The sequence below is a fragment of the Pleuronectes platessa genome, chromosome 7, assembly GCF_947347685.1.
Source record: "Pleuronectes platessa chromosome 7, fPlePla1.1, whole genome shotgun sequence".
Classification (NCBI taxonomy): Eukaryota; Metazoa; Chordata; class Actinopteri; order Pleuronectiformes; family Pleuronectidae; genus Pleuronectes; species Pleuronectes platessa.
Genome location: NC_070632.1, coordinates 5725342 through 5751522, shown reverse-complemented (window position 1 = coordinate 5751522; position 26181 = coordinate 5725342). Strand labels below are relative to the sequence as shown.

The window sequence follows — 26181 nt, the reverse complement described above, 5'->3', positions numbered from 1 at the left end:
CTTAGAGATATGCCAACTCAGCACTAACAGACCATGAACAGGAGAGGTCGGCTCTGTGGAGGCTGCTCGTGTATTTTAGGATGTGTGAAAAAGGCTGCTTGCGTTCGGCTCACTGGTCTAATCTGAGGATAAGTGCAGCTTCTTCAAGGACATGGAGGATGGACTTAATCTTTTCAGATTAGTGTGTGATGTGTAAAAAAAACGATATTGACAAATGGATGAAAACTTAAATTGACACTTTCCCAGATCTGAAATTTGTTGAAGGACCATTTGGCATCGTCTGTGGTTTGAGTCTTCAGACGGCCTCGGCTCTTTTATTCATAGACGCAGTATTGAGTATTGACGACACAAATACACCAGACAAGTGCTGAGGGACACGTGTGCTGCTAGATCATTGAGACGGACAGAGAGACGCTGAACTGTTCTAAACTCGGCTCAGCAGCTGAGCAGGTCCACGGCTCTCTGTGTCTCCCTCTGTCTCTGACAGCTCTCTGAATAATACAAAAGCTTTTAAAACAGGGGTGAGGAACCTTTTTCTATCAAGGCCCATTTGAATTTCTTTTATAACATCCTTCGAGGGCCATGCTAAATCACTGAACACATATATCACACTAACCGTTCTAATGCGATGACCCAAAATGCTTTTCTGTGGGTGAGGCAGCCGATGTCAGATGGTAGTGATGATGATTGACCTGGTTTTTCCAGATTTGGGCAGAACTGAGTCTTTGTTCGAATAAAAACATCTTGTTTAAACAAATCCTCCAAAAAGAAACCTGGAAATTGCACGTGGAAATGTCCTCAGAAATATCTGCAGAGTGAGTGCTCATCACCGTCTAGCTCAGGGATGGGCAAACTTTTTGACTCAGATGGATGGAGTGCTTTTGTGAACTAATATAAATGACATGGAAAAATCATTACATGAAAGGATTTGGCCTTTAACAAGTAGCAAAGCATTTATTTGCAAGGCAATTTAACAAAACCCGCCTTCGGAGAAAGGCTTGCTAGCCTTTGCTATTTTGAATGCCACCAAAAAACTTGCCTTGGTAGTTGACTGTTGAATCGCATTTTGTCGGTGAAAAACATGTTGCTGAGTCTGTAAATTAGCCGCCAACCTCTGAGCCGTAGCCGCCCGTTCTTGTGTTGACTGCTTGCTAGAGTAGTTAGCATGCTTCGTAGCAAAGTGACGGCTGATGTTGTACTCCTTGAAAACTGCGACAGTTTCTCGGCATATCAGGCATACAGCGTTCGATTGGACTTCGTCTTAAACACTCGGCACTCATTGTCCACTTTTCGTTACCTTGATCCGCTCATTTTACAGAAGGTTTCACAGGGCAAAGCGAAAAAGTGAAAGGAGATCATGTGCCTTTTCGAGCCCTATACACCACACTCCCGGTCAATTTTTTTTATCCAAAGCGACTTACAATAGGTGCATTGCGTTAGGTTCTATATGATAATAGCATTCGTGTACATTCTGGCTGCCTTGCTTGACAAGCAATTCCCTATGAATCTGAAATTAATTTGGGTTTTAAAGGAGCAATTTGAATCCCTCATCATCCAAAGGTAATCGATTTTTTTGACAACATCTAATCTTTGTACAATTATATGCGACTCAACACTTAGTAAAAGTTGAGAAATACATGCTAGTGGGTTTAGGCTCATTCAGTAGTAGACAGCAATGGTTAACCCATTCTGTGATACCAGCTGGTTAAGAAAAAGGTTGTTTTCTGCATTTATGTATTATTCTTATATTGAATTGCTTATTTATGAGAATAAAGGGACATTACAATAACTGAACATGTGCACAGACAGTGATAAGCTGTGACATGTACCTGGAGTTTAGGTCTTTCTCACACTGGAAGGCAGGTTTATGTTTTACCTTGTGTCACTGGCTGATCCTCTTCGTGCATTTTGCTGCTAAGTGTCTTACTGACATGAACATGCAACTGCACACGCCTGTTTGCACACGTACAAAGAAATGCACCCACAGGAGAATCCCAGTGTATAATTGCTCTACGATTCAACTTCATTCTTTGTGTTTGTCATAAGGGAAGGTAGAATATTGTGATTAGCGGTACATTGCATTGTGTATTTGTTCCTTTTGTGTTCTCTTGTCAGCTCACACGTTTGATACAGACTTGGATTTGTTGATTCGCTGCCCAATTTGTCCGAGCTCCAGCTTCTATTTTTATCTTGTGTGTGAGATAAATTAAGAAAATCAAGTTGTAACACGTTCTTTCTTCAGTCCCTGACACATCTGTCTAAACATAAAAGCCTCCCTGTGTCTGTTATTCACAGGGACAACAGGGACATTCATTTGCATAATATTTTGTGTATTACAAAAGTTGTTCATGCACAAACAGGGTTCAGTTCATAGTGGCTGACTTGAATGCACAATGGAAGGGAATTGTGAGACTTTTATCAGAGGAATAAAGAACAAACTTAAACTTAAAAACAACATAAATTAGCATTTAAAATATGGTTTTAGATATTTCTTTTATTGGTTATATCTCTACCCATTGCTACCTGGCCAATCACTTCCTCATATGAACTTGTCAGATTTAAAAGATGACAGATAAACCGAGTTATCAATAGAGAAACGATTTTATTGATGTCGTATCCTTTAATTGCTCTATAGATAACCAAGGTAACTGGTTATATGGCAAGAGGATGAGATTCCAAAATTAACTCTAAGCCAATTCTCATGAAAATGTAAATGATGGAAATCAGATAATATTGTTTAACATTAATAAAATGTATATATTGTAGGTACAAATATAATGTATTTACTTTTTATACTTTGTGTGGACAGGTACAAGGTGGTAAATTGGGTCCTTATCCTTGATTAAGACTTACTGAACCAATTGATACATGGGAGAGACGAACATAAGCCATCTTCGATATAAAATAAGAGATACATTGGTTTGTTTTCACTGCATTGTACAAAGGTAATGGGAAAAATCCCTAAAAATAAACAAGTGGATTCATAAAATCGATATTTCCGAGTGGGAGAGAACGATTTAATTTATTCATGCTCTGCCACAAATCATCTTTTGAGCTTCTGCTGCAGTAGCAGTTCTCCGAGTGGGCAGGTTTGACCTTGCAGCTGAACTGTGGCTGTGTTTTTCCATCGCTGATTGCTCGCTCACTGAGCACACGTGTGTCTGTTAGAGCCTCTTGACCTGGAGGAGGCTCAGCTAATGAGCGCTGTGGGCATCACTAATGGCTCCCACATTCACATCTGTTTCTTTAAACAGTAACTTAGATATCGAGCTGCTAATTATTACAGTCACAACATACTGTAGTGTAACACATCCCACATGGAGGGACCCACTCCTACGTGTTGTCAACGGATAGAGACGGACAAAACGTCAATTTTGTTGACGTAGTGGTGAAGACAGCGAGACAGAAAAGATTGAGGACCCACACTCCTGTTTGTTTGTGTGCATCCTGACAGAACACCATACATCAGTCGGTACAGTCGGCGACGTGACTCCACACCATTTGTTTCAGCTTCAGCTCCACTTACAGCTCCGGCATTCTGTCAAACTCCCACATCCACTGGCACCATTCAATCTACCTTTAACAGTCACTCACGCCCCAGAGCCTCTGTCCACGTCCGTCCCTAGTAGTCACCGCATGGCCGGTGCCTGCAGCTGGGAGATAAATGAGAAGGGTCTCTGACGTGCCCACTCAAAGAGACGTTCAGTACACTGACCAGTTTCCTGCCATGAACCCAGTATGTTTACATGTACACTGTTGTCTCAGGGCATTGTGTAAAACTGGGAAGGGATTTAACCCCTTAATGCCTGAATTAATTTACAATTCTTAATTATTTGTGTTTTTGGCTTTCATGCAGATTCTAAATTAATTGGAGATTGTTAATTTCAATATAGCATATACAGTAGATATAAAATTAAGGTATGAGGCAAATAAGCGACATTAGGCATAATGGGGCATAACCTTAATTTAACAAATTTTCCACTAAATTTGTTAAATGTAGATTGATGGCGCTTTTGCTTGAAATTTAATAACAACATATGTTTCTGTTCAATCATTGCTGTTCCATCATCACAGTATTTCAAAAACAGCTTAATACCTCAAAATAATAATAACTTTGCTGCACAGTCCCAAGGGGCTAGTATGTATTTTCCACTCCGACAACTAGATGGCGGTAGAGTGCTTCCAATACCTTCCTTGGTATGTGTAGTATTTGCACCATCAGGCACAATCGTCATTTCGGCGGCATTAAGACCAGAATGAGGCAAATTCACGACATTCGTCCACAAGGGGTTAATTGTGATTATTTCATGTTATGCAGAAGTCATTCAGTAAGTTATGAGTAAAGATGTTTTTGCATAGGCAGGGATTTGTCTGATGTACAACAGTGAAACGAAAAAAAAGGTCAGACACTTAAATCAAATATGAGGATTTGTTTAGCTTTTAAACAGAAAGTTGGATATCCTTGGGTTCTGGAGCGTTTGCTGGATAAACTGTGACTCATGGACAAATTTCAGAGTCCATTATTTTCTGACATTTAAAGACTCACAAAAAGATAAAAAAGAAAAACATAAATCACACCTATGCAGCTACAAGTGGAAATTTACAGGATGTTGGTGAAATTCTGATTGGCTCTGGATCAGAGTTGATAACAGTCCTGGGAACAATGTAGCCATAGAAGCTAAAAGGTCATGTACAGATAACGACTTCTTAATTGCTCCGGCAAGAAAAATTACAAAAATCATCATCTCAGAACAATGATTTAGTTTTACTAATGATCCACTTGTGATTTCAACTAATGCTCTGTTCTTATGTTAATGTCATCACAATTGATTTCCTTAACTCATTCCTCATGTCTGCCTTCATAGGTCAGAAGTCAAAATTACAATATGCAAGTTCTGATAATCAAGGAAGACCCAGTGTTTCCCATTAATTACCTACAGACTGAGGTATCCTGCTCCCTCTCTCCCTCTCTATCATTCTCTCTCCCTCTCTCACACAAACACATTGACATCGAACCCATCCGTCAGACTGGTCATTTTAACCACTGGGATAAATCTTGCTGCATCGGCGGGGCGGTGGACCATCAAATAATCCATAACATTGTTATGATCCTCAGCAGGCAGGCAGAGCTGAGCCTGACACTGGTCCTGTTTGTGAAGCCGGTTGTCACTCGGGCTGTACACAGTGTGCTGTCTGTGTGTTACAGTGCACCAGGTCCTGGGACCTCTGTTGAGTCTCATTTACGAGAAGCAGAGAGGACCCAGGAAGGTTCCCACAGATTTCTCTCTTCCTCTTTCCCCTTAAAACGTTATCCTTTCCTCAGTATCAGAATTACACAGTGGCTTTCGGGGGAGCTCTCTTTAATGACACACAGCAGGGGGGTCGATATCAAAGATGTGTTTCTCGTTCCATGGCTGTCTCGTCACTTCCCTGTCCTTTTCCTTCAGTCTTACAACCACGAAAAGCAAGCAGGCATCTGTCTTCCTCTGTCTGCCTGTCTGGGACTGAAGAGGACAATGTTCCAGAGCTTCCCCCGGAAAATGTCTCAAAGGCTTTCAGGGGAGGTTGTATCTAATTTGAAACCTGCCCTCTGCCTTCTCACCCCTTTTAATTCCAACATCTCCCCCCTTCTACCTCACGCTCTTCTTCTGCATCAGCAGTTTTTCTGTTTTAGTTTGAGTTTAAAACCCGGCCTCTCAGTCCTTCACTCGTCCTGATAGCAGGCGTCTAAGCCTCTACACCTTCTCTTGCATGCTAAATCCGTAAATAGCTCAAATCTTTTCAAGATCTCACGAAATGCCACTCGTCTCTGCCGGTGGTTTGGCCTTAAGAAGCATTCCGTGTTTGAAGTTCAGCTTGTTTAGGATTTGCTGTCTGCAGCAGAATGAAAGTTTGACTTTTCAAAGGAAGCACTGTTCTTCCCTTTCTTACTTTTCGAAGGTTATTCGTCTTGAGGAGTGAGCAGATACGTTTTCTAATCCCGGGTGCTAGTTGAGGAGCTGTTATCTACTAATCCAGAACACAGAGGATATTTTTATTTTTACATTTTTATCTCTGGCATCAACAGCATAACGGACACTGTGCAGCCCAGATTCTTACATTTTTTAACTGTGACTCATTTTGCTCTCAGAAACTTTACAGACCCAGACACACTGATCTGACTCTCATTTCCACCAGCAGAAGAACAATGACTTAAGCAGGCAGATTGAGATGAGGCAAAACAGCCCTGGCCTCAGTGATATTTCCTCTTTTTGCTGACACCGAGAAGGAAAGACTGTCTTTTATACTGTTCTTACTCACATAATTGGGACTAGACACAATGGAGTCCCTCAGTATGCGATCAGTGATAAACTTTTTCTTTTGCTAAAGCCCCATTTCAAAAGACTGGATTACAAATGAAATAATAACTCTGAGATTAAGAGTGTTTCATGCATGGATGTAATAAATCCCGGGAGATTTAACGTGGATTAGCAATTGACAGAAGTCTAAAAGATAGAAACCACCGCTGAGGCAACTTGTCTTTAACATATAACAGAATTTCTGTTTCCATAACGAAAGTAAATTAAACCACTAACTGGAGAATCTAGTTAGAATCTAACTGGAGCAACACTTGCACTGTACTAAGGACGACAATGACTGGGAATCACTGAGAGGAGGAATAAACCTTCCCACAAAACCGCTGCCCTGAGCTATTACAGTTCAACATTATCCACACAACTTCCTCCCACCAGAGATTCAAAAGATGGAGCTCAGCACTAAATACAAAATAGACTCAGGTAACCGTATTCACCTCCTGTAGATTTAATGTAAAACTGTTCAGGCTCAGCGATGGAGAATCTGAGATAGCTTACTGGGTGTGAAATTCCCCAGCTTTGGGCGACATGTCTGACGTCCCGGCTGCGATTTTTTTATTTAACGGGACGTAATTGCTGATAATAAATCCATCGGCTCGCTATGGAGAAGTGCAGATGTTCCTCCTTATCTCCACGTGGCTCAAAGGAATTTCTTCATGCTGTACATGGTAGCAAAACAAATTACATATGTTCAACCGCCAAAGAGAACCAAATCGTTTTCATCTGGTTTGATTTTTACGGTTGACAAACAACCATTCACACGTGGCCATCTTCAGTTTAGACTCTTTGATTAACCTAACGTCAATCTGCTGTTGTTGGACTATGAACGAAACCCAGAGAAAACCACACAAACACATTAAATTCCTCAAATAAGTCAAATGATATATAGAACTCATACATCTTGTTCTTACCCAAGAGGGGGAAAAAATGCCACGTATGAGGAAACTGATGAATACAACTAATTTTGTTCATTTACTTGTGTGGGCCTCTCGGGAACATAGTGGTTCTTCCACAAAGCCCATTGTGTTCATGTAACAACAAATGTGCTTGACTGGATATTCTCACAGCTTTGATTATAGGAGACATAAAGACGGGCCCTGACGAGCCGGACAATGGATCCTCGACTCTCGAGCCCAAAGGGCTGAGCTGCAGTGACCTTGGCGCTGAGGATGAAGGGGAGTGGAACTGAAGCATCACTGAAGCGCTCCACCTTTTCCCCACACATGCTGCGAGAGCATGACAGAGACAGAGGAGGAGGAGATCAAATTAACTACACTTCTGCTCCCTGGCTTTTCCTCACCCGCTCCGTCTCACACACACAGACACAAAAACACAGACACACAAACACAGACACACAAACACAGACACACACGTCAGGGACGAGGGTGGAAATGCAGCGCTGCAGTCTATGATGTACGGATATAAACAAAGGTGCAAATATACTGTTTCTCTTTGCCTTTCTGTCTGGAAAGTTAAGCCTGTGTTAGTGTTTGTGTGTGTGTGTGTGTGTTAGTGTGTGTGTGTGTGTGTGTCTGTGTGTGTGTGTGTGTGTCTGTGTGTGTCTGCGTGTGTCTGCGTGTGTGTCTGCGTGTGTGTGTGTGTCTGCGTGTGTGTCTGCGTGTGTGTCTGCGTGTGTGTGCGTGTGTGTGTGAGAAGGTGATCTGTTCTGATAATGATCAGCTGGTGACCAGATGGACGAATCCCCACGTCCAGATAAGGAGACAGCAATGTGGGGGGTGGGGGGAGGATCCTAACTAGATACTTGGGTCTAACAGGGCAGACACATTATCAATGGGGGGGGGGGCCTTCCTACAGAGATAAGCATGTGTAAATGGCAGATAATGCTCCAATTACTAGCTGCAGAATCCCATTATGTGTGTGTGTGTGTGTCAAAAGCTTCAATGTGACCTTCACAGCCAGAGATACACATGTCAAGGTTAAAGGAGAAGCTCACGTTTAACATTTATTTAGACTCACAAAAGTGAAAACAGTCCTGAAAAGCAGGGATCTGCATTACATCAGCATTACATTATCCACCCAGGGTTTGTGCGAATAACATGCATCTGACACAAGCCCTCCGGGATTCTTCAGGAAAAAGCCCAGATGTTAAGTTCATGTCTGACAGCAGCTCAGTGATTAAGTGCCTGGCTTTGCCCTTATGTCCATATTTGCATCAAAATGTGTTTCAGTACAGCAGCTAGAAAAAAAGCCAACCCCCAATGAAACCACCATCAAATCCACTAGATCCAGATCTTTATGTGAATCTGCACCAAATTGCCCCGTTGCAGATTAGTCCACTAAATATGCCTGATGCCGTTTTCATCAAGATCCATAAATTATTCCGTGGGGAATCTGTGAAAACGTTGCTGCCTCTTTATTTGGATTCCAGACTTTAAGTCTCGGTGTAGTAGTTTTTGTGTAACCCTGTTGATGAAGACCTGAACCCGTGGACAGGGGGCGGAAACATAATCAGTTCCTTAAATCACATCATTGAGAGTCTTGGACCAACAGCTCTACAGTCTGGATTCATGTGTCCATAAACACAATGTGACATCTTAACCTTTAAGAAGGACTCTGCAATTCCTGTTTAGTCACAGTGCTGGGATTTCCTTGTAAACAAATATTCAGCCTGGATTAAATGAACGTAAAGATGATGAGCTGTACAGGGAACGGTCATGAAAGGTAGCAGACTGTGTGGTGTTCATTTTAATGCAAAAAGCAATATCAAGAACACAGCAGAAAATATCCAATTTTCTATAACCTACACATGGCTGCCATCGACTTTACATGCACACAGAAGTGGCAGCTTCATTTTCCGCTTGAGCAGCTCACGGGGAAAATGCAGAACACGATGCAGGAGCTGCAACAGGAGAGCGATCAGAGGAATCACGTGAAATACATTATTTTCTGCAACAAACATTATGTCTCTATGTGGTGTGGTCTCATCAGGACTTTATACACACAAACACACACACACACTCACACAAAAAGGAGAATAAAAAGGTTCCTCAGGGAACTATTTGCTCATCACTCAGTCCACAGTAATTAGCTCGGCAGGGTCTCATTAAAAGTCATTTAGATAAAACGTCCATTGACCTTCCTCACTACTACAGCTGGCTACGCTCTGTTATTTCCCTCTTGCTATGCACGTGTACTGACACACTGAGATACGTTTATCAACTACCAGGCGGAATGTTTTAGCAGCAGCAGAGAATAAACCAGGCCCAAATAATAAAATCACACAAAACAGAAAGAATAAAGCAACACTATATTCTCTACAAACATAAATCTGCAGCAAGAAGTGAGACTGCCTGTCACACTGATAAAACAACACTTGTATCGGTCATGTTGGCACATGTCGGACACAACACCTGTTTTGGTTAGGGTTAGATTGTGGTCTAGCTTGGACAGAAGCAAACCCTGTCGGTCCATCTGTTTGTTTGTTTTTTTTGGGGGGGGGGGGGGGGGGTCGGCTCTAAGGAGAACTTGTCTTTATCATTGTCTTATTTTAAGTGTCTGAGCTCCCTGCAGCTCGGCCGCCTGCAGCGCTAGCTCGTTAGCGATCAATTAGTGTCGGCAAGCGTTTGTATTTACATGTTTATCACTTCCTCATATGTAAAAAGTTAAGAAATAGTTAAAGAATGAAGAGCTGCTCTGGTTAAAAAGATATTTCTTGTCATAGCAAAGAAAATACTTCATTTTATGAGGATGACTGTGCAGAGGTGGAAAAACAACAATGTTGTCAAAGTGAAAAGAGCCACGTCAGCACTAACACTGTTTGACATTTAACTCAACTCGTCCATAAAACATATTTTACTAGACTTCACAATCCATTTGGATTCGGGGAATTTCTTGTTTTGTTCGGGGAATGATTTCTGTCTGTCAGTGTTTGCTTCTGTATCGTGATGCAGATGGAAGAGGATCCCTGGATTAGAAAACACGCCGATGCTGTGAGGCTGCATCAGCGTCCACTGGTTTGCCTCCACCATTTAGACTGCAGAGATATCGAGGGAGATTTACAGGGTTGGGTGGAGAGAAGGGGAATTAAATAGAGAGAGAGGGAGAGAGAGGGATGAAGTGTGAAAACAACAGAGAGGAGAGAGAGGGGGGGGGGGTCTTCTAAGAGGGAGAGACTGTGAAATGTTTTGATATCCCAGCGATGTTCTGCCCTGTGACATTCGCTTATCGGCGGCTGTCAAAGTGTTAATTACATTCAGGCCAATGGGACGTGTTCTACATCAATACCGTCTTTACGAGGCAGTCGGTAAATAGATTAATCTGTGCAGCAGTGGTAACCTTGACTATTCCCAATGGTCTGCTGGTTTGCAGTTTATCTAAAGGGTAAATAAACTGGATTAGTCCCATCCCTAATAAATATGGACACAGATTTGATTTTCCTCATCATTATCCTGGACAGGACAAAGAGGAGGACAGTGGGGTCGGACAACTTTCATTTAGTTCGTGTTCATCATGTTGAAGCGTCATTAGCTGTCTGGTAAAATATAATCCCCGAAGTTAATGGACTCAGTTCGAATGACTTCCACAGCAGAGATAATCTGTTCTTCTCTCTGATAACTAATCATTTAAAGTTGTAGATAATTCTCGGCTTGAATTCGAACCTTAGACTGTGGAGACCAATCATCTTGATGCACCCGGCCTCCTCCATGTTAGTAGATGGGAACCAAACTTCATGTTCTATCAGTTGCTTGATGCTATAAAACCAGGATGAAACATAAAAGACATCTCGACTCGACACCACGATCACATCTACTCTGGCTCCTAATGACGTCAGGCACAAAATGGCGGCCCTCTTGTTTGAGCTTGTTGGCCACAGCCTTCCTACTCGCGGAGACGCAGTGGGACGAGTTAACAAGGACCTGTTTGTGTTGCAACTTTTGTTTTTTTTACTCTAGTTGTTATTCTGATAATGATCTGAGCTGCTGGAGCTATTTGATCTGCAGCAACGGTCAAAGGACAAGAAGAGGAAATTCACAAGACATCAGACTGTTATCTAATTATCTGGTGTCCTGTTGTTTTATCAGGGATGGAGGAAAATATCCTGCCAGGTTTGTGTATTTGTCATTGTCTGAGTTTTACAGATGTGTGTGTGTGTGTGTGTGTCAGTGTTTGAGGGCAGTCCTTCAGGCGCTCATGTTCTCAAGTAGCACAGTGTGACAAGCTGGAGACGAGTCAGAGGAAGTCAGTGCATGTCCGGTGTCTCCTGGAGGACACAGAGCCCAGGGCATGGAGCACCCTGCGGTTCCTCTACCACCGTCTACACACAGGTTCCTGCTCCTCTACACGATGCATCATCCCGGAAAGTTTAGAGTCGGAAAACTTTTCTATGTGAGGCCGTGTGTATTCATTTCAAGCGTATGTCAAATTCCCGAACACGTGAACTTAGCTGGAAGGATTAACTGACACCAGCGGCGTATTTTGTCCAATTATTTCTGTAATGAGAGAAAGAAAACAATTAAGAATCATGTGTTTTTACCAGCGATTCATTTATGGTGATGCTTTTTGCCTCGGGGCCACGAGTATTCATGATTTGTATGTGTGCGAACAGTCAGAGTTCCCTCTTAATAAGCAAGCTGGAGGGTTTTTGAAGTTTGAGTCTCTCGCTTTCCTCCTGATCAGGTCTGATCAGAGCACAACACGCTGAGCGACGCAGCCCAGAGACGAGGAAGCAGGAACTGTGGAGGCAGTGCTCGTTTCTGCTCGGCTCCATGAGGGAATAATGAGTTCAGACCTCACAGGGGATCCGTGCTTATCACTCCGCCTCCTTGACATGGACGAGTCAAGGACTAATGTGCATTAACTCTGCGAGAATCGAATGAGTCACCAGACAGCTCCGCTCACCCCTATGTCCATCGCTGCAGGACGTTTAGAGTTATTCCTCTGCAGTGTCGGCTATTAAACTACTTTATGTATTTAGGTCTTAGTCATCATTTGTCTTTGAGGTATAAAAAGCTAATGGGACAAAAACTGCAAAACGTTAAAACTAAAAAAATCTTAGTTGCTTTCGATAAAAAAGAGGATAATGAGAGGAAGAGACAAAGCTTTTATATATTATAGATGTGTGAGAATGTGTAAATAGAGATAACAAACATACGATGGACAGATACGATTAAAAAAAGTTAATGAGAAGACGAGCGAATGTGTGCAGGATATTTTTCTTTCACCTGCTAGCGGCTGCCCTGCAAGGACACAATGACAGTTAAAATCGTCTCATTACAGGAGGAACACTTCAGAAGTGTGTGTTTAATGTGCTCCTCGGTTTGTGGCTTTAACAGACTGCCTGAATTAATTTCCAATTATAGAAAAAATATATTATTTTGTCTTACAGATGCTAAATTAAGTTGAGATTGTTAATTTCAATATAGCATTTACAGTAGATATAAAATTAAGGTATGAGGCAAATTAGCGACATCAGGCATAATGGGGCATAACCTTAATTTAACAAATTTCTCTTGTATGTAGATTGATGCTGCTTTTGATTGAAATTGAATAACAACATATGTTTCTGTACAATCATTGCTGTTCCATCATCACAGTATTTCAAATACAGCTTAATACCTCAAAATAACTTTGCTGCACAGTTCCAAGAGGCTAGTATGTATTTACCACTTCGACCACTAGATGACGGCAGACTGCTTCCTAGGTATGTGTAGTATTTGCACTATCAGGCACAATCGTCACTTCGGAGGCATTAAGACCAGAATCGGGTTTGAGGCAAATTCGCAACACCGTCTACAAGGGGTTAATAATCGCAGCTGATTAGTCGGCAGTTTGCTTACATCCATGTCAGCAGCCAGAATAACAAAAAACTGAATTGCGTATGGAGGAAAACCTGCAGGAGCAAGAAAATCAATGAAAGTCAAAGTGATTATACTTTTCCATACGTGAGGAAACTGCCGACAGAGCCGGTTAAACAATGTTAGTGCAGTAATACAGATGTGGTTTTGTTATTTAAAGGCAACGAGGCCTAGAAAAAACGTCACACTTCAATAAACATTAAACAGACAATGTGTCTGACACCTTTACTTCATCTTACACGTTGCTTTGTTTCTGTTTTGTGTTCTTCAATCAAATACTCCCGTCGTGGTTGAAAAGTGAATTCAGTTCATGAATCAGTGAGAACGTCAACGTGTCAGTGACGTGACAACATCCGCTTGAAAGAAGACGTGTAACTTGGCAAAGGCTCTTCCCTCGACCATTAACTTTGACAGCAGCACTGACAGCAGCACTGACAGCAGCACTGACAGTAGAGGGGTAGAAGCCAGGCCTTTTATAAAGTCACTTACAAGAATGAGCAGTTATTAGAGACGTCTAGTATGTTCAGTACGGCCGGTAATGTGTGTCTATTAAACTGATGCTCGGTATCAGTTAAGAATGAGAAGCTGAGTGTGTGTGTGTGTGTGTGTGTGTGTGTGTGTGTTATACATTACACACTAGACTCATTGTATCCCGCACTGCATCGTGCGAAAATAATTAACAAGCGATGGTCACTAACTGAGTTAAATGTGATTACATCGCGCTCCCACTTAATGAAAGTAAAACCCCCGACAGAGGAGAGGAGAGACCTGTGTGATGCGTAAACAATATTGTGTCACATCGGAATTAAAAAGAAATGAATAAAAAGCCTCAGCTGTGACTCAGTGGCAAACAGAAAAAAGGCCTTGATTGAAAAGAACAAAATGTTTCAGCGATTTTTTATTAATTCAAGTGGGAAATGAAGCTGAGCAGACGGAGTGAGCACCTGCTGATGTGGATATGAAACAACAACCACGTGTTTACTGCTGCAGAGAAAATGGGCCTGAAAGTGGTGTTTTCATCTCATTTTTGCCAAAGAGCTCAGTATCGAGTCCTCTACAGGGAACTCCCTCCGCAGTGATGGGGGGGGGGGGGGGGGCACAACCTTCTTATTTCCTGTTTCTCTGGTTGGTTTCTGTTATTTGTTCCGTCCTTGATCGATATGGAGGCCAATCCTGACACATCGACAGTGACAGGAACGGCAATAAGTGTTTATACGCAACAGCTACACAACAAGCACAACTTGAGATATGTACATTTGGACCAGAAAGAACCTTCCAGCTTCAGTCATAATTCAATTGCATTCAAGTATTCAGAATGCTTGAATACTATTGAATTATGGTTCATAAATGTACTGATTAATATCCGTATCAGCGAGGTAGGACAGTTTATTGTTCTGATATATTCTGCCACATAAAACAGTCAGCTCTGCCGTACTGAGCAAGCTGAGGCCGAGTCTCCCATCGACTGAACCGTCACTCAAAGGTATCGACTGTTCTGTTAGCAGATATCTGGCCGCCTGAAGCTGTCCGTGGACGTCTTAATGGACACCACGGAGACACACACACACACACACACACACACCCACACCCACACCCACACAATCTGGTATAACACAAACACAGATGTGAAACATAGGATTGTCTCTTTAAAGAAACACTCGCAAATAAACACACACACACACACACACACACACACACACACACACACACACACACACACACACACACACACACACACACACACACACACACACACACACACACACACACACACACACACACACACACACACACACACACACACACAATCTGGTATAACACTAACACAGATCTCAAACATAGGATTTTCTCTTAAAGGAACAATCGCAAATAAACACAAACACACAAATACACACCTGGTGGTTCTATGACAGAAATGGATGGTGAAAGATGGCGCCTGTTGGTTAGGTCTTCTCTCTTGTGCCGGTCTAATGAGGCGGCACATTAGTCCTGAATGACCAAAACAATTCGACAGGGTCAAGAGGTAAATTCATGAATTACTAACCCACGTCCATAAATAACGAGCGGGGATCAGGGCCGACCCCCAGAGAGGCAGCTGGGACATTTTGCTCAGTATTATCAAATAAAATCCAATTTGAAAGCAAAGAGTTTCCGTCCTGTTTGATGCGACCTCTTTGGACAAGGTGGGTCAACTAGGAACAAATCTGATTCAGACTCAGCATGAAATGTCTGATAAAAAGGTTTTTCCTCATTAATTCATCCTGTGAAACGAGGAAATCTATTCAGGCTGTGACATTGACTGACCAAGAGATCTGAGGTGGATCCTTCCGAAAGTTACATTTCATCCATTTAATTCACGAGTCAGACAAGGACCAAAGGACACAAGAGTTCTTTCATGTTAGCACATTTTCTATAAACCACTTTTTTATCTGTCATAATTAAAGGGCACTTTTATAACATATTATTGAACCTATCCGACCTATGATATCCGTCCTATACAGTCTTTTTTTTTACATTAATAAAGTGCATGTTATTGCAAAGCATTTTTGAACTGCATTTTATAAAGAAAATAACATTTTATAAATATATATTTGCAATATACATATTTTCCAATATTAAGAGAAATCTGTGATCTTAGTTCCAGTGTCAATCTGAAACAATAAAGAAAATGCTGGCAGTAATACAGAAATGTATATAAAAGTTGAGTAGAAACTAGAGGCTTGCACTTGTCCCCTGTGAGGAGGAGGAGCTGATGATCCCTTCAGAGTCTAAGTCCCTTTGACAGGTTATTCATTTGACAAACGACATCACATGGAGGAACTGGGACATGTGTTCCAGCCGCCTGTGACAGAACCATGAGAGCTGCATGGTCACCTTCAGCCATCACACATGAGGAACAGTCACTGCTCCTCCCTCTGCTGTGAACACCTCCCAACACTCACGACTGCAAATGTCTCTTACACAAAGCAAAACAATGACCTGGGAAAACAGCCTCCTCCATCCTGAAGGTAATTACACAACTCATCTGTGGCTCAGGAGGATGTTTGCACGTTGCTGCTCTCCTGTGATCATTTAAAAAGCAAAACATTCATCTCCACACGTTCCTCCCTCTGTGAGGCGTGTTGTTTATTTGCATTTTTTAAATATTCTCCTCAAGTAATCCAATACGCTCGTCTATTAATAAAGCGGCTCTCACCTGCCTGACTTAATTTGACTTTCTAATTAAACTTTACTGTTATCGGGAGTTTTAATTAAACACACTCGACGAGAGCAAACAGAATATTTTCCTGGGTGGAGTACGATATATAAATGTATTTGGCTGAGTTGCACAAAAACTGTGCGTGTGCATGTCTTTGCGCTGCAGTGCTGCCTGAGTGTCGCAGATACGAGTCCGAAGTAGAGTCGTCATCTGCAGAGTCACAAATTAATGCAAATGCAATACACATACAAGTGTGAAGGCTCACTGTCTCTGCCTATAAGATGAAGGGGAAAATAAACACACCTTCACCTTTAATGTGACTCACAACATCTAATTGTGTGCAAGTGTGTGAGGCAGCCACTTATGCACTTGACTCGACCTGAGACGCTTGACCACTGGTGGTCTTTGCGTGGCCTCTGAACCCCCCCAATGATTTCCAATTCAAACAATGTCTGTAGAGACCGTCACCCTGCTGCCACTTGGGGGCAGCACTTGACCTTTATTACCTCCGCCGAGAAGGTTGTGTTGTCGTTGCTGTTCCTTTGTTTGTTTGGAAGTTGGTCATTATGTGGAGGGAACAGGCCTCACCCAGGAGGAGCCTTTTAATTTGGAGGAGATAAACCTGTGGACCCAGGATTTCTTTCTTTGACGTGGTGAGATAGGGCGATAGCCTTGGAGGAAGCATGTGCTCTCCAAGCGACCTTCTAGTTGCCGTGTATGCTTCAACTTAATCTAGAGGGTAACGTGTTGAAATAATCCATTTTTTAAATAAAACAAAAAGGAGCCTGAGGAACCAACAGCCAAACACCTCACAGACACAGGATGAAGATAAAGAGGAAGAGAATGAGAATACTTCAGTTAAAAGAGAGACGCTTGCACCATAGAAAATCAGCAGGAAATTACACCAGAATGCAATAATGAGGTTTTCTTTGTAGAAAACAGTTGAGGATGATGGGAAGTCTGTTTTTAAATGGTGCAATTTGCTGGTTGCTGAATGATTCTGAGAAGTGACACATTCAGCAGGTTTCTAGTGACGCATGAGACAATGTTTACTTTGCAGACATTGTGAGGGAGTGTTGTCATCTGCCAAATGATTTAGTTTCAATAAGAGAGGAGAGGTGCCGTTATAAATGCAGGTGACAACTTTTCCAATGAGGACAATCTCACCTGGAGGAATCGTGAACACAACAACAATATGAGAGAAAGGGATGGGTCTCATCAGCCTGTAGAGGAACTGGGAGGAAGGATATATTTCCCCAATGTTACCACAGATCTACTGCATTATTCAACCGGGAAGAGCTCCTGGCAAAACCAAAGAACATGGATCTGAGAAAGTAACGCAGCCGCTTGCACATCTGATTAACTTCACCCCTGAATCACCAGAGTAATTGGAATTGTCACAAGAATGTGAGATAAAACACAGGGACTTGTTCGTGAATAGTAAGATGTGCTGAGGACTGGGGAGGTTTTGGAGTCTCTTGCCTAAACTCTCTGAATTTTTTACAAGCCTAATGAATCCCAGAGTGGCTGCTGAAGTTGCTGTTATTGACAGATGCCACCTGGTCGAGGAGAGCATCAGAATAAGCAGGGTTGAATTCCAAACTGGAGACTCTCCCCCCCCGTCATCACAAGCTTGTCCGACTCTTACCTCACAATGTTTAAGAAAGTAATTAATAATTCCTGGATCCAGACAACATCTTTCCAGTAACCAAGTTTCCCAGTTATCTCTGTCCAGTAGTGTTTTAGTCATCTGGTTCACAATCTAACATACCAGCAGAAAAATCTAAAAATATACTATTAGTTTGTCTCTCTTAATTTTTAAACAGGGACAAAGTCTTTTTTACAACACGTGGGTTTATTGAGGCTCTCAGGTGATTGAGATTTGTCTAAATGAAATATATGACGACCACTGAGTCAGACACATTCTGAAATAGCAGAGGTGAAACTGAAAGAGGTTAAATGTTCCACTCTTGTTTACAATCAAGGTTTCCACCGCGCCCTCTGCACTGCTTATTCCTCTATTGATAAATCACTACTTTAATTAGGATCAAATCAGTGGGTCCTCAGTGGTTTTCCATCTGTAAGACCGAAGCCTGAAGAGCCAGAGTCGGTTTCCTCTGCTCAGTGCTGAATTGAGCCGTAGCTGCATAAAAACAGAGCTGTGCTTTGTAGAGAAATAAATTGCTGCCAGATGTTTTCTCACCTGGAAGAATAAAAGCAGAGTGAGAGTTCAATTCCTGCAACACTACAGAGTAGACGATGAATTAGCCGGCGACCCTGCGAGCCCATATTCTTTAAGTAATTCATATCACGCTTCCAATATCTCCTCCGTCCAAACTCTGAAGAGGTTATCTAAAGCAAATTGAAATTGCTTTCACCACTTGAATGGTAACGGTTTTAAGGTTAACCGCAGGGTCAGCACCGGCTATCAAGAGTCCCATCTCTTCCTCTGTTTATGGTCTGGTGAGCACTCGCTCACTCCCACAAACTGCATCTTAAATAGGAAGAGTGGCTCTGTGCCCAGTGACTCACAAAATGGGATTTGTGTGGCAAGAGCTGCCATTGGCTGGTTTACAGAGAAGAAGATAAACCTGTAAAACTGTGCGTTCAGAGTACAATCCAAATATCTTGAAAGCTGAGATACATTTTTAAATATTAGTTAGTGTGTGCTTAGGCTCAGTCCAAACAGAAGAGGGGGGGGTCGTTCTATTTATTATTAAATCCTAGACGGACTCACTTGCACCAGTTACAAAGAATGAACCCCTAAATTTATAATTTTTTAATTATCATTGATGCACATTAACGCTGTAATTAGATATAAGCAAAGTGCCTTTACTCAACATTTCCACAGCTCCTGCTTTTTCTATTTTCACTTGTTCAAAGTAACTTTGGTTGCACCGTAGCCTCGGGTCACATTTGTCTTTGAACGTCTCTTCTCCATTCTCCCTCCTATCAGCCTCCCTATCCCTGTATCATCAGGCTGGGACTGTTAATGTGGAACCCAGGGGCCACAACTGGAAGTCAGTGCAAAGTCACAGCTCTGACTCAGCTCGGCAGGGACCACGACAGAGGCTCATAGGCTCCAACTGCAGTGACCGAACTTTAACTTTTGTTCACTCTAGCACAAACACATTTGAACAATATTTAAACACATATATTAAAGTTGTACTTCTAGAGGTTATGACCTCAGATTACGTGAAGTACAACATTTAAAGTGCAGCATAAATAAAAGCTTATGTACAGCATGCCAATGTGCACACACACAGCAAAATAACATCCATATTCAGCGAGTCATTCATAATAATGAAAGTGACCTGGTTTGACAAGTAAACTATTTGGATTCTCACTTAAATGAAAATATGAAACAATCTGCATTTTCATTTGGCTCTTGTATTAAAAGTATTAAAATATGACAAATGTTTTTTCAACTAAATATTTATAAATGTGAGGTGAATATCAGTTTAGTCGAGGGAGATGAATTCCAAAAACTTTAGTTTATGGACATTTTTCTGTATTTCCAATTAATTATGAAAACTGAGTAGACAAAGAAACAGTGACTGACTCTTCCTGAACAACTGTGGTTCCAGTCAGTCAGTTGTGTGGTTTTCATATTTAGTCGCACATATCATGAGATGTTAACACAACAACGTTCATGCCGTGACGATATGAAAAAATATCTCAATACATGAACACACAATAACATTCAACCTCAAAGTTGATGCAACACTATTATTTTCTAAGGAGGAGAAACCTGCTGCTACAATTACTGCTATTAGTCTTATAATTATTGATGTCATTATTATTACTATATTGCTATAATTATCACAGTCATCATTGTTATTCCCATTACAATTACCATAACTCTAACATCACTACATGGAGCTTGAATTCCACATAAAGCTTCATGTAAACGCAGGAGGGAAACAAGTACGACAACAGACTCACACAAACAAACACGAAACCTGATTGTGATTCTTTTCAAGATTATTTTAGTCACATTAAAGGATCCAGGGTCAAATCAGTGATGATGAGCGAGTTGTATTTTAAGGATAAATCTTGTAAATGTGAGGTTGGACTCCACATGAATCAAAGCAGTGGGTCAAAGTTCATCAGGCACATTGAACATCACAGTCATCAGACACACTGCACATCACTGAAACACAAAAAGAAGTAAGACAGCTCTCACAAGCAGGGACAGAGGAAACCAGACGGGTTGAGGCTGTTGTAACAGGAATCAGTTGTGTTACCAGTGATTGCACAGACAAAGTGCATCACCTTATCACTCTGTTTGTGAGTGTGTCTGCAGGAAGTGGAAGTTGAGGTCAGTAAGTGGGGGACAGGTGTTGGCAGGCGAGCAGGGGGTTAGGGTTGTTGGGGGGGGGGATCATAGTTACCTCGGTAGGACACATACGCTCTGTGGTGGTCTCAGACGACCCTACCAGAGGGGGAAGAGGAGGGAAAGCGGTGGAAGCAGGTGGAAGAGAAACAGGAAGGCAGGATGAGGTGAGGGGACAGAGGAAGAGAGGGGGGAAGGAAGTGGGGAAATAATAAGGAAGTGAAGGAAAGAGCAACAGAGGAAGCTGTGAATTGACAGCAGCGTGAAGGGAACTGAAAAACAGACACTTAGTTGGAAGTGATGCTAACAAATGTGATGCGAGGAAGCTACTGTTCATAGAGATGACCCTGATCTGTTGGACAGACTGAATGATGGTGGGATGGTAAAAGGAGCAGAGATGGGACGAAGTGCAGTTGAGCTATTCTTGTCCCGGCCCCACCATCCCCCCCATCAAACCAACACTCTGTGAAACAGGATCCCAGGATCGCCCTTCAGAGTCAGGGTCCTGGACGTGAGAGGCTGGTCCAGCTGAGTATTAGTGTTGGACTAACCAGTGGATGAAGAATTAATCCTGGGCTCAAACTTGATGAATCTAAAATCTCTGGGATTTATTGTTCGCTGTATTTGCAAACCAACTTGTGAACCAATATTACATGTGAGTTCAGATAAACTACAGTCACAGCCCTGCAGTTGTATGTCTCCGCCAACCACAGCAAATTCAGTCTGTGTACATTTTTTGTCAGACTTATTTGAGGTCATCATGACCTTTGACCTTTGAGAACTTAAAATCTGATCAATTAATCATTGAATCCATGTGACAACTGGTCAAAATTTTAGGAAAGTACCAAATATTAAATTAATTCCTGGAGATTTTCCTGAGATATGATGTTCACAAGGGGAAAACATGAGTTGTGAGGTCACAGTGGCGATAAGCCTTTGACCACCAACATCTAATCAGATCATTCTTGGTCCGAATAAGTGTTTGTACCAATCTTGAAGAATTCCCTAAAGGTGTTCCTGAGATATCGTGTGGGATGGACAGACGGGCGTCCATACTTCCTCCAGCCACTGGGTGTCGCTGGCACGAGGGCATAACAATAAACCGATAAGAATCTTCCACCGATCGTCTTTTATTGACCAATTTCGAGCACAGGCTTGAATGAGACAGTGGCTGATGATGAGATATAAACACGATCATAACTCACAGGTCTACACAGAACTAATGTTTTGTTTCTGAACCAAACTTTACTTTAAACAACCTGTCACTGACAGGATAACAAACACACTCGCATTATGTCGTTGTAAACAAATACTTCCATCCTCTACGCATCACGCAAACAGTTATGATAATTTATGGCTTTAATAAACGCTTCCTGCTCTGCATGATCACAGCGATACCTAATAAAAACTACACAATGATGGACTTCCTGTCAGCGCATTTACAAAAGCAATCAACTCGAGGGTCTGTGAAAAAAATACAATTACACGTAAAAGACAGACGCCTATAAAGAGTGACCCTGAACATAGTGTTCCTAAGACCTAAGATACACACACAAACGTAGTCACAGATACACACACACAAACGTAGACACAGATACACACACACAAACGTAGACACAGATACACACACACAAACGTAGACACAGATACACACACACAAACGTAGACACAGATACACACACACACACACACACACACACACACACACACACACACACACACACACACACACACACACACACACACACACACACACACACACACACACACACACACACACACACACCAGCCAATATTGGTCTGCTTAATCTTAGCTCTCTTCATCTCCTCCATCTCACCCAAGAACGATGCCTCATTCACTTTCTCCCCGCACACACATGCACACACACAAACACACACACACAAAAACACACAAAAATGCACCAACTAATACATCCGCTGGACATTTCTGCTTTGCCTTGCACTTTCTCCCATATCTTAACATCTATAATACTGTTATTACTTTTACTAGTGAACAAAAGAATATGTTTCAATGTCAAGACACACAGAGCCATCAGCAGCGCTTCAGTTTAGCATAAGGAAAATTTAAATAAGACAGGACAGGAACACAGTGGCTGACGCAGGGAAAAGCATTTTGAAAACAGCAGCCTTGAAAAGAAAGCTTTTCCAATAGCTCCATCTTTTGGCGAGCGGAAGGAGTTCAGTATTTAAACTGCTGACACAGGGAAGTGGTGGATATGTCATTTGCTGCCTTGAAATGATTATACACGTCACCCTGTATATGATACGGTTATGGTGTCTGGTAATATTTCATGGGTTTTGGGCACAGAGTGTGTTACCTGTGAGTCTGTGCTGCCTGGTGCTCACTCGGTTGGTGTTCTGGACCGTGCAGCAGAGGTGGAGCATGGCGAACATGGTGAGGATCATCACCACGCTCTGGAGCAGTAGGGTCACCTCAAACTGTTTTCCTATCCTGAAAAGAAATGAACAAAACACCAGTCACAGGAGGGAACTTGTACAGACATATAGCAAAGTAGCACAGGCAGAACTAGATGATGCTCTGTTGTGCAAGATAAGTAGGAGAGTGAGCAGCATGTGCGTCTAATAATATAATCAATCTATTTATCCCTGTTCCATTAGTTTCTGACCATGATCCAAGGACAAAAGCAACCAGGAGAATATCCAGAAATCATTCTGAAAGCTCTTCCCCTCTCACGCTCACCAGAAGAATATGCGCAGGATGTTGGCGACGAGCAGCACCAGGCACACTCGGGTGGAGAAGCCCTCAGTGTTGGAGCTCCTCTGGATATCCTGGTACTGAGGCACGTAGGGCAGGGCCCCCCCGAACACCATGACGCAGGACGCCAGCCAGGACAAGAGCGTCCACGAGGCGTCCAGGTCCTCATCCTGCAGAACATCCTCTGCATCCATCACGTGGAGAGAAGCTCAGCGGCGTCGAGAGGTCACAGCTTAGACACAGAGAACGAGATTCATCAGTTATGACGGCAAACAAAAACTACAAATCTGATAACATTCAAAAAACGTCTGTTATATATGACAATGCTTTTATTTTGCCTGGTTTAAATTAGATGAACGCCAAACATTCGACTAATGTTCCTTTTTAGTGGAAGAGGTTTTGACTTGTCCCAGTAAGAAAGCAGAGGTGTACATATAAAAATGCTTCCATTTAGCTGCTGTAGTTTCAATGAATTTCCCAGTAAGTTTGTTTTTTACTTAGTTATCTCATAACTTTTTTCTAAACACTTAAATAGCAGTCGTCAACATTACTGATAAAATAATCATGTTACAGAAAATGCTTGTAGAAGTGAGCTTTTGGGCTTTATGAGTTAGTGGGATGGCGGAAGAGAAGTCAAAGGTGTGAAATATACCAGTTGGAGTAAAGTGAAAGGTTAAACATCCGACAGGAGGGCACTGGGAGCGTGGCAGATGTGACCTCGGCGGGTGGAGTCAGTGTTAGCTGCCACAGTCCGGAGATAACAAGTCAAAATACAAACCAACTTTCATCAGACTGCAACACATTGCACACAGTTTAATACTTAATATGACCCAACTGTTCTGTCTGCCTCACCACTGGTTGAGTCAACTACTCCTGAAATTACTGGTATTTCATACCAAGTGTTTGCAGGAATTCCTGAGGGGGATAATAACACATAACAAATACTGGTTTAAGACACAGTGAATGTCATTTTATTTTTGTGTACTGGAAATGGCTTGTGAATGTGTTGTTACTGCCAGTGTGTTGCTGTGTACACACAATCATGATCTACACTTCCTGAGCAAACTGTGAGAAGCACTGAAGCTGGTGTGGAGTCCAAACAGTCTCAGCCCATAAACAACATACTTATCTGTGTTTATGATTGTTAACAATACAAACACTTTTAATCTACAGCAACATTTTTCAGTAAAAAGAATGTTTATTTTCTTAATTCAGTTTGTAAATATGTGGTTGCATTTGTGTTTTCTTTTTATCAATAGTTATTAATGTACGAGTAGTTCTACACTGTGAAATATCAAGGTATCTATAAGGTATCTATAAGGTGTATATATATATATATACTCCAGCAGAAACTGGTTGTGCTTGCTACTTATTTAGTCAAAGCTTATAAGTAGATTACAACTTTATTCTTGTAATATTATGACATTCTTGAAATCTCTATCTTTTGAACCCAGTTGTATTTATGTACAACTTGTGAAGTCTACTCCCTAATATCAGCATTTTCTCCAATAATCCATATCAGTGGCATGTTTCTTGTTGCTGTGTAATTTGTTTATTGCATCACAAAACTATTTCCATGCGTCCCGTCTAAAAACAGACGGCCAGCGTAATGTAAACATTAAGCCCTTTGTTCCCACAGGCTACATCTTTGGCAGCCGGTCAGCTGATGAGTCATTATGAAGGGATCAGCAATCCAGTCGACTCTGGGTCAACACAAGAAGAGGAAGCACTATAAACGTGACTTCATAAAAAGTAAACCTCACCAACAGTTTTACAGAAAGTTCCTTTTGTACAACTCCCTGCTGATGAAAGTTTGTTTCACAGCAGATGCAGCTTTGCATAGTGAAATCTACTTATGACACATCTGTTATTGCACATTACTCTGTGGTAAGTAACAACACAATACTGATCCAGTCAAGACCACACTTACAAAGTAAAACAGTACAATATCAATAATTATAACAATAGGATTTTCCATAATAACAATATAACAAAATGTGTATATCGATATAATGTGTGTAGACTCAAGAAGCACAGTGGAAGAACTGATCAACCTCAGTTTTATAGAAATGTGTTGCTATTTATCAAGTCTCTGACAATAAAGAAGAGTTTACAACTGAGCCCTCCAAGCAGGAATCAAAATAAGTTTATAAACTTATAATAGAAATAATAATAATAATATGACATTTATCCTGATAATTATTGATGTCGACTGATATTGTTGATATATAATTGTCACTCACATACAGAGATCCACAGTCTGCATAGTCTCATTAACTTTAAAAGTTTAGATATCACCAACTGTGCAGAGCCGATGCAAACTTACAACACACCCAATAAAAAACGTGCATAAAGTTTAACTGGAGTTAAACATTGTTCAAGAATTTAACCATCCAGGATATTTCCCTCTGCAGTGTGTGTGTGTGTGTACACACACTGATCCACGTCCTGTAAGAGAAGTGTGTTGTTATGTAAGCACAGCATAGCTTCATGGGGTTGGGCCAAACATGCCTGAGCTCTCACACATCAATTTTGGGCTTCTGGGGCAGCGGCGGCAGCAGCTCCAGTAACATGACACACACAGACACACACACTTACAGCGTCAGCAGCTCCAACACGCGTGAGAAGCTGAATTCAGAAGCAGAGATAACAAAGACTCTCTCCAATCCTCAGAGGAACTCCGTGCGTGTTTTCCTCATAATTGTGAGGTTTTAAAACGCTCCGTCGCAGCACGCGCAGTG

At 41.8% G+C, this 26181-nt stretch overlaps 1 protein-coding gene across 1 annotated transcript in view; it reads right to left on the bottom strand.

Moving 5' to 3' along the window:
- si:dkey-246g23.2 (solute carrier family 66 member 2) overlaps window positions 1–26181 on the bottom strand; it is a 46851-nt gene that overhangs the window by 20458 nt on the left and 212 nt on the right. The window contains exons 2-3 of the mRNA XM_053427136.1: window positions 23426–23672; window positions 23043–23176 (exon numbers count right to left, since the gene is read on the bottom strand). Of these exons, the coding sequence (XP_053283111.1) occupies window positions 23043–23176; window positions 23426–23634 (343 nt within the window). The 5' untranslated portion in view covers window positions 23635–23672. The remainder of the gene's footprint in view (window positions 1–23042; window positions 23177–23425; window positions 23673–26181) is intronic.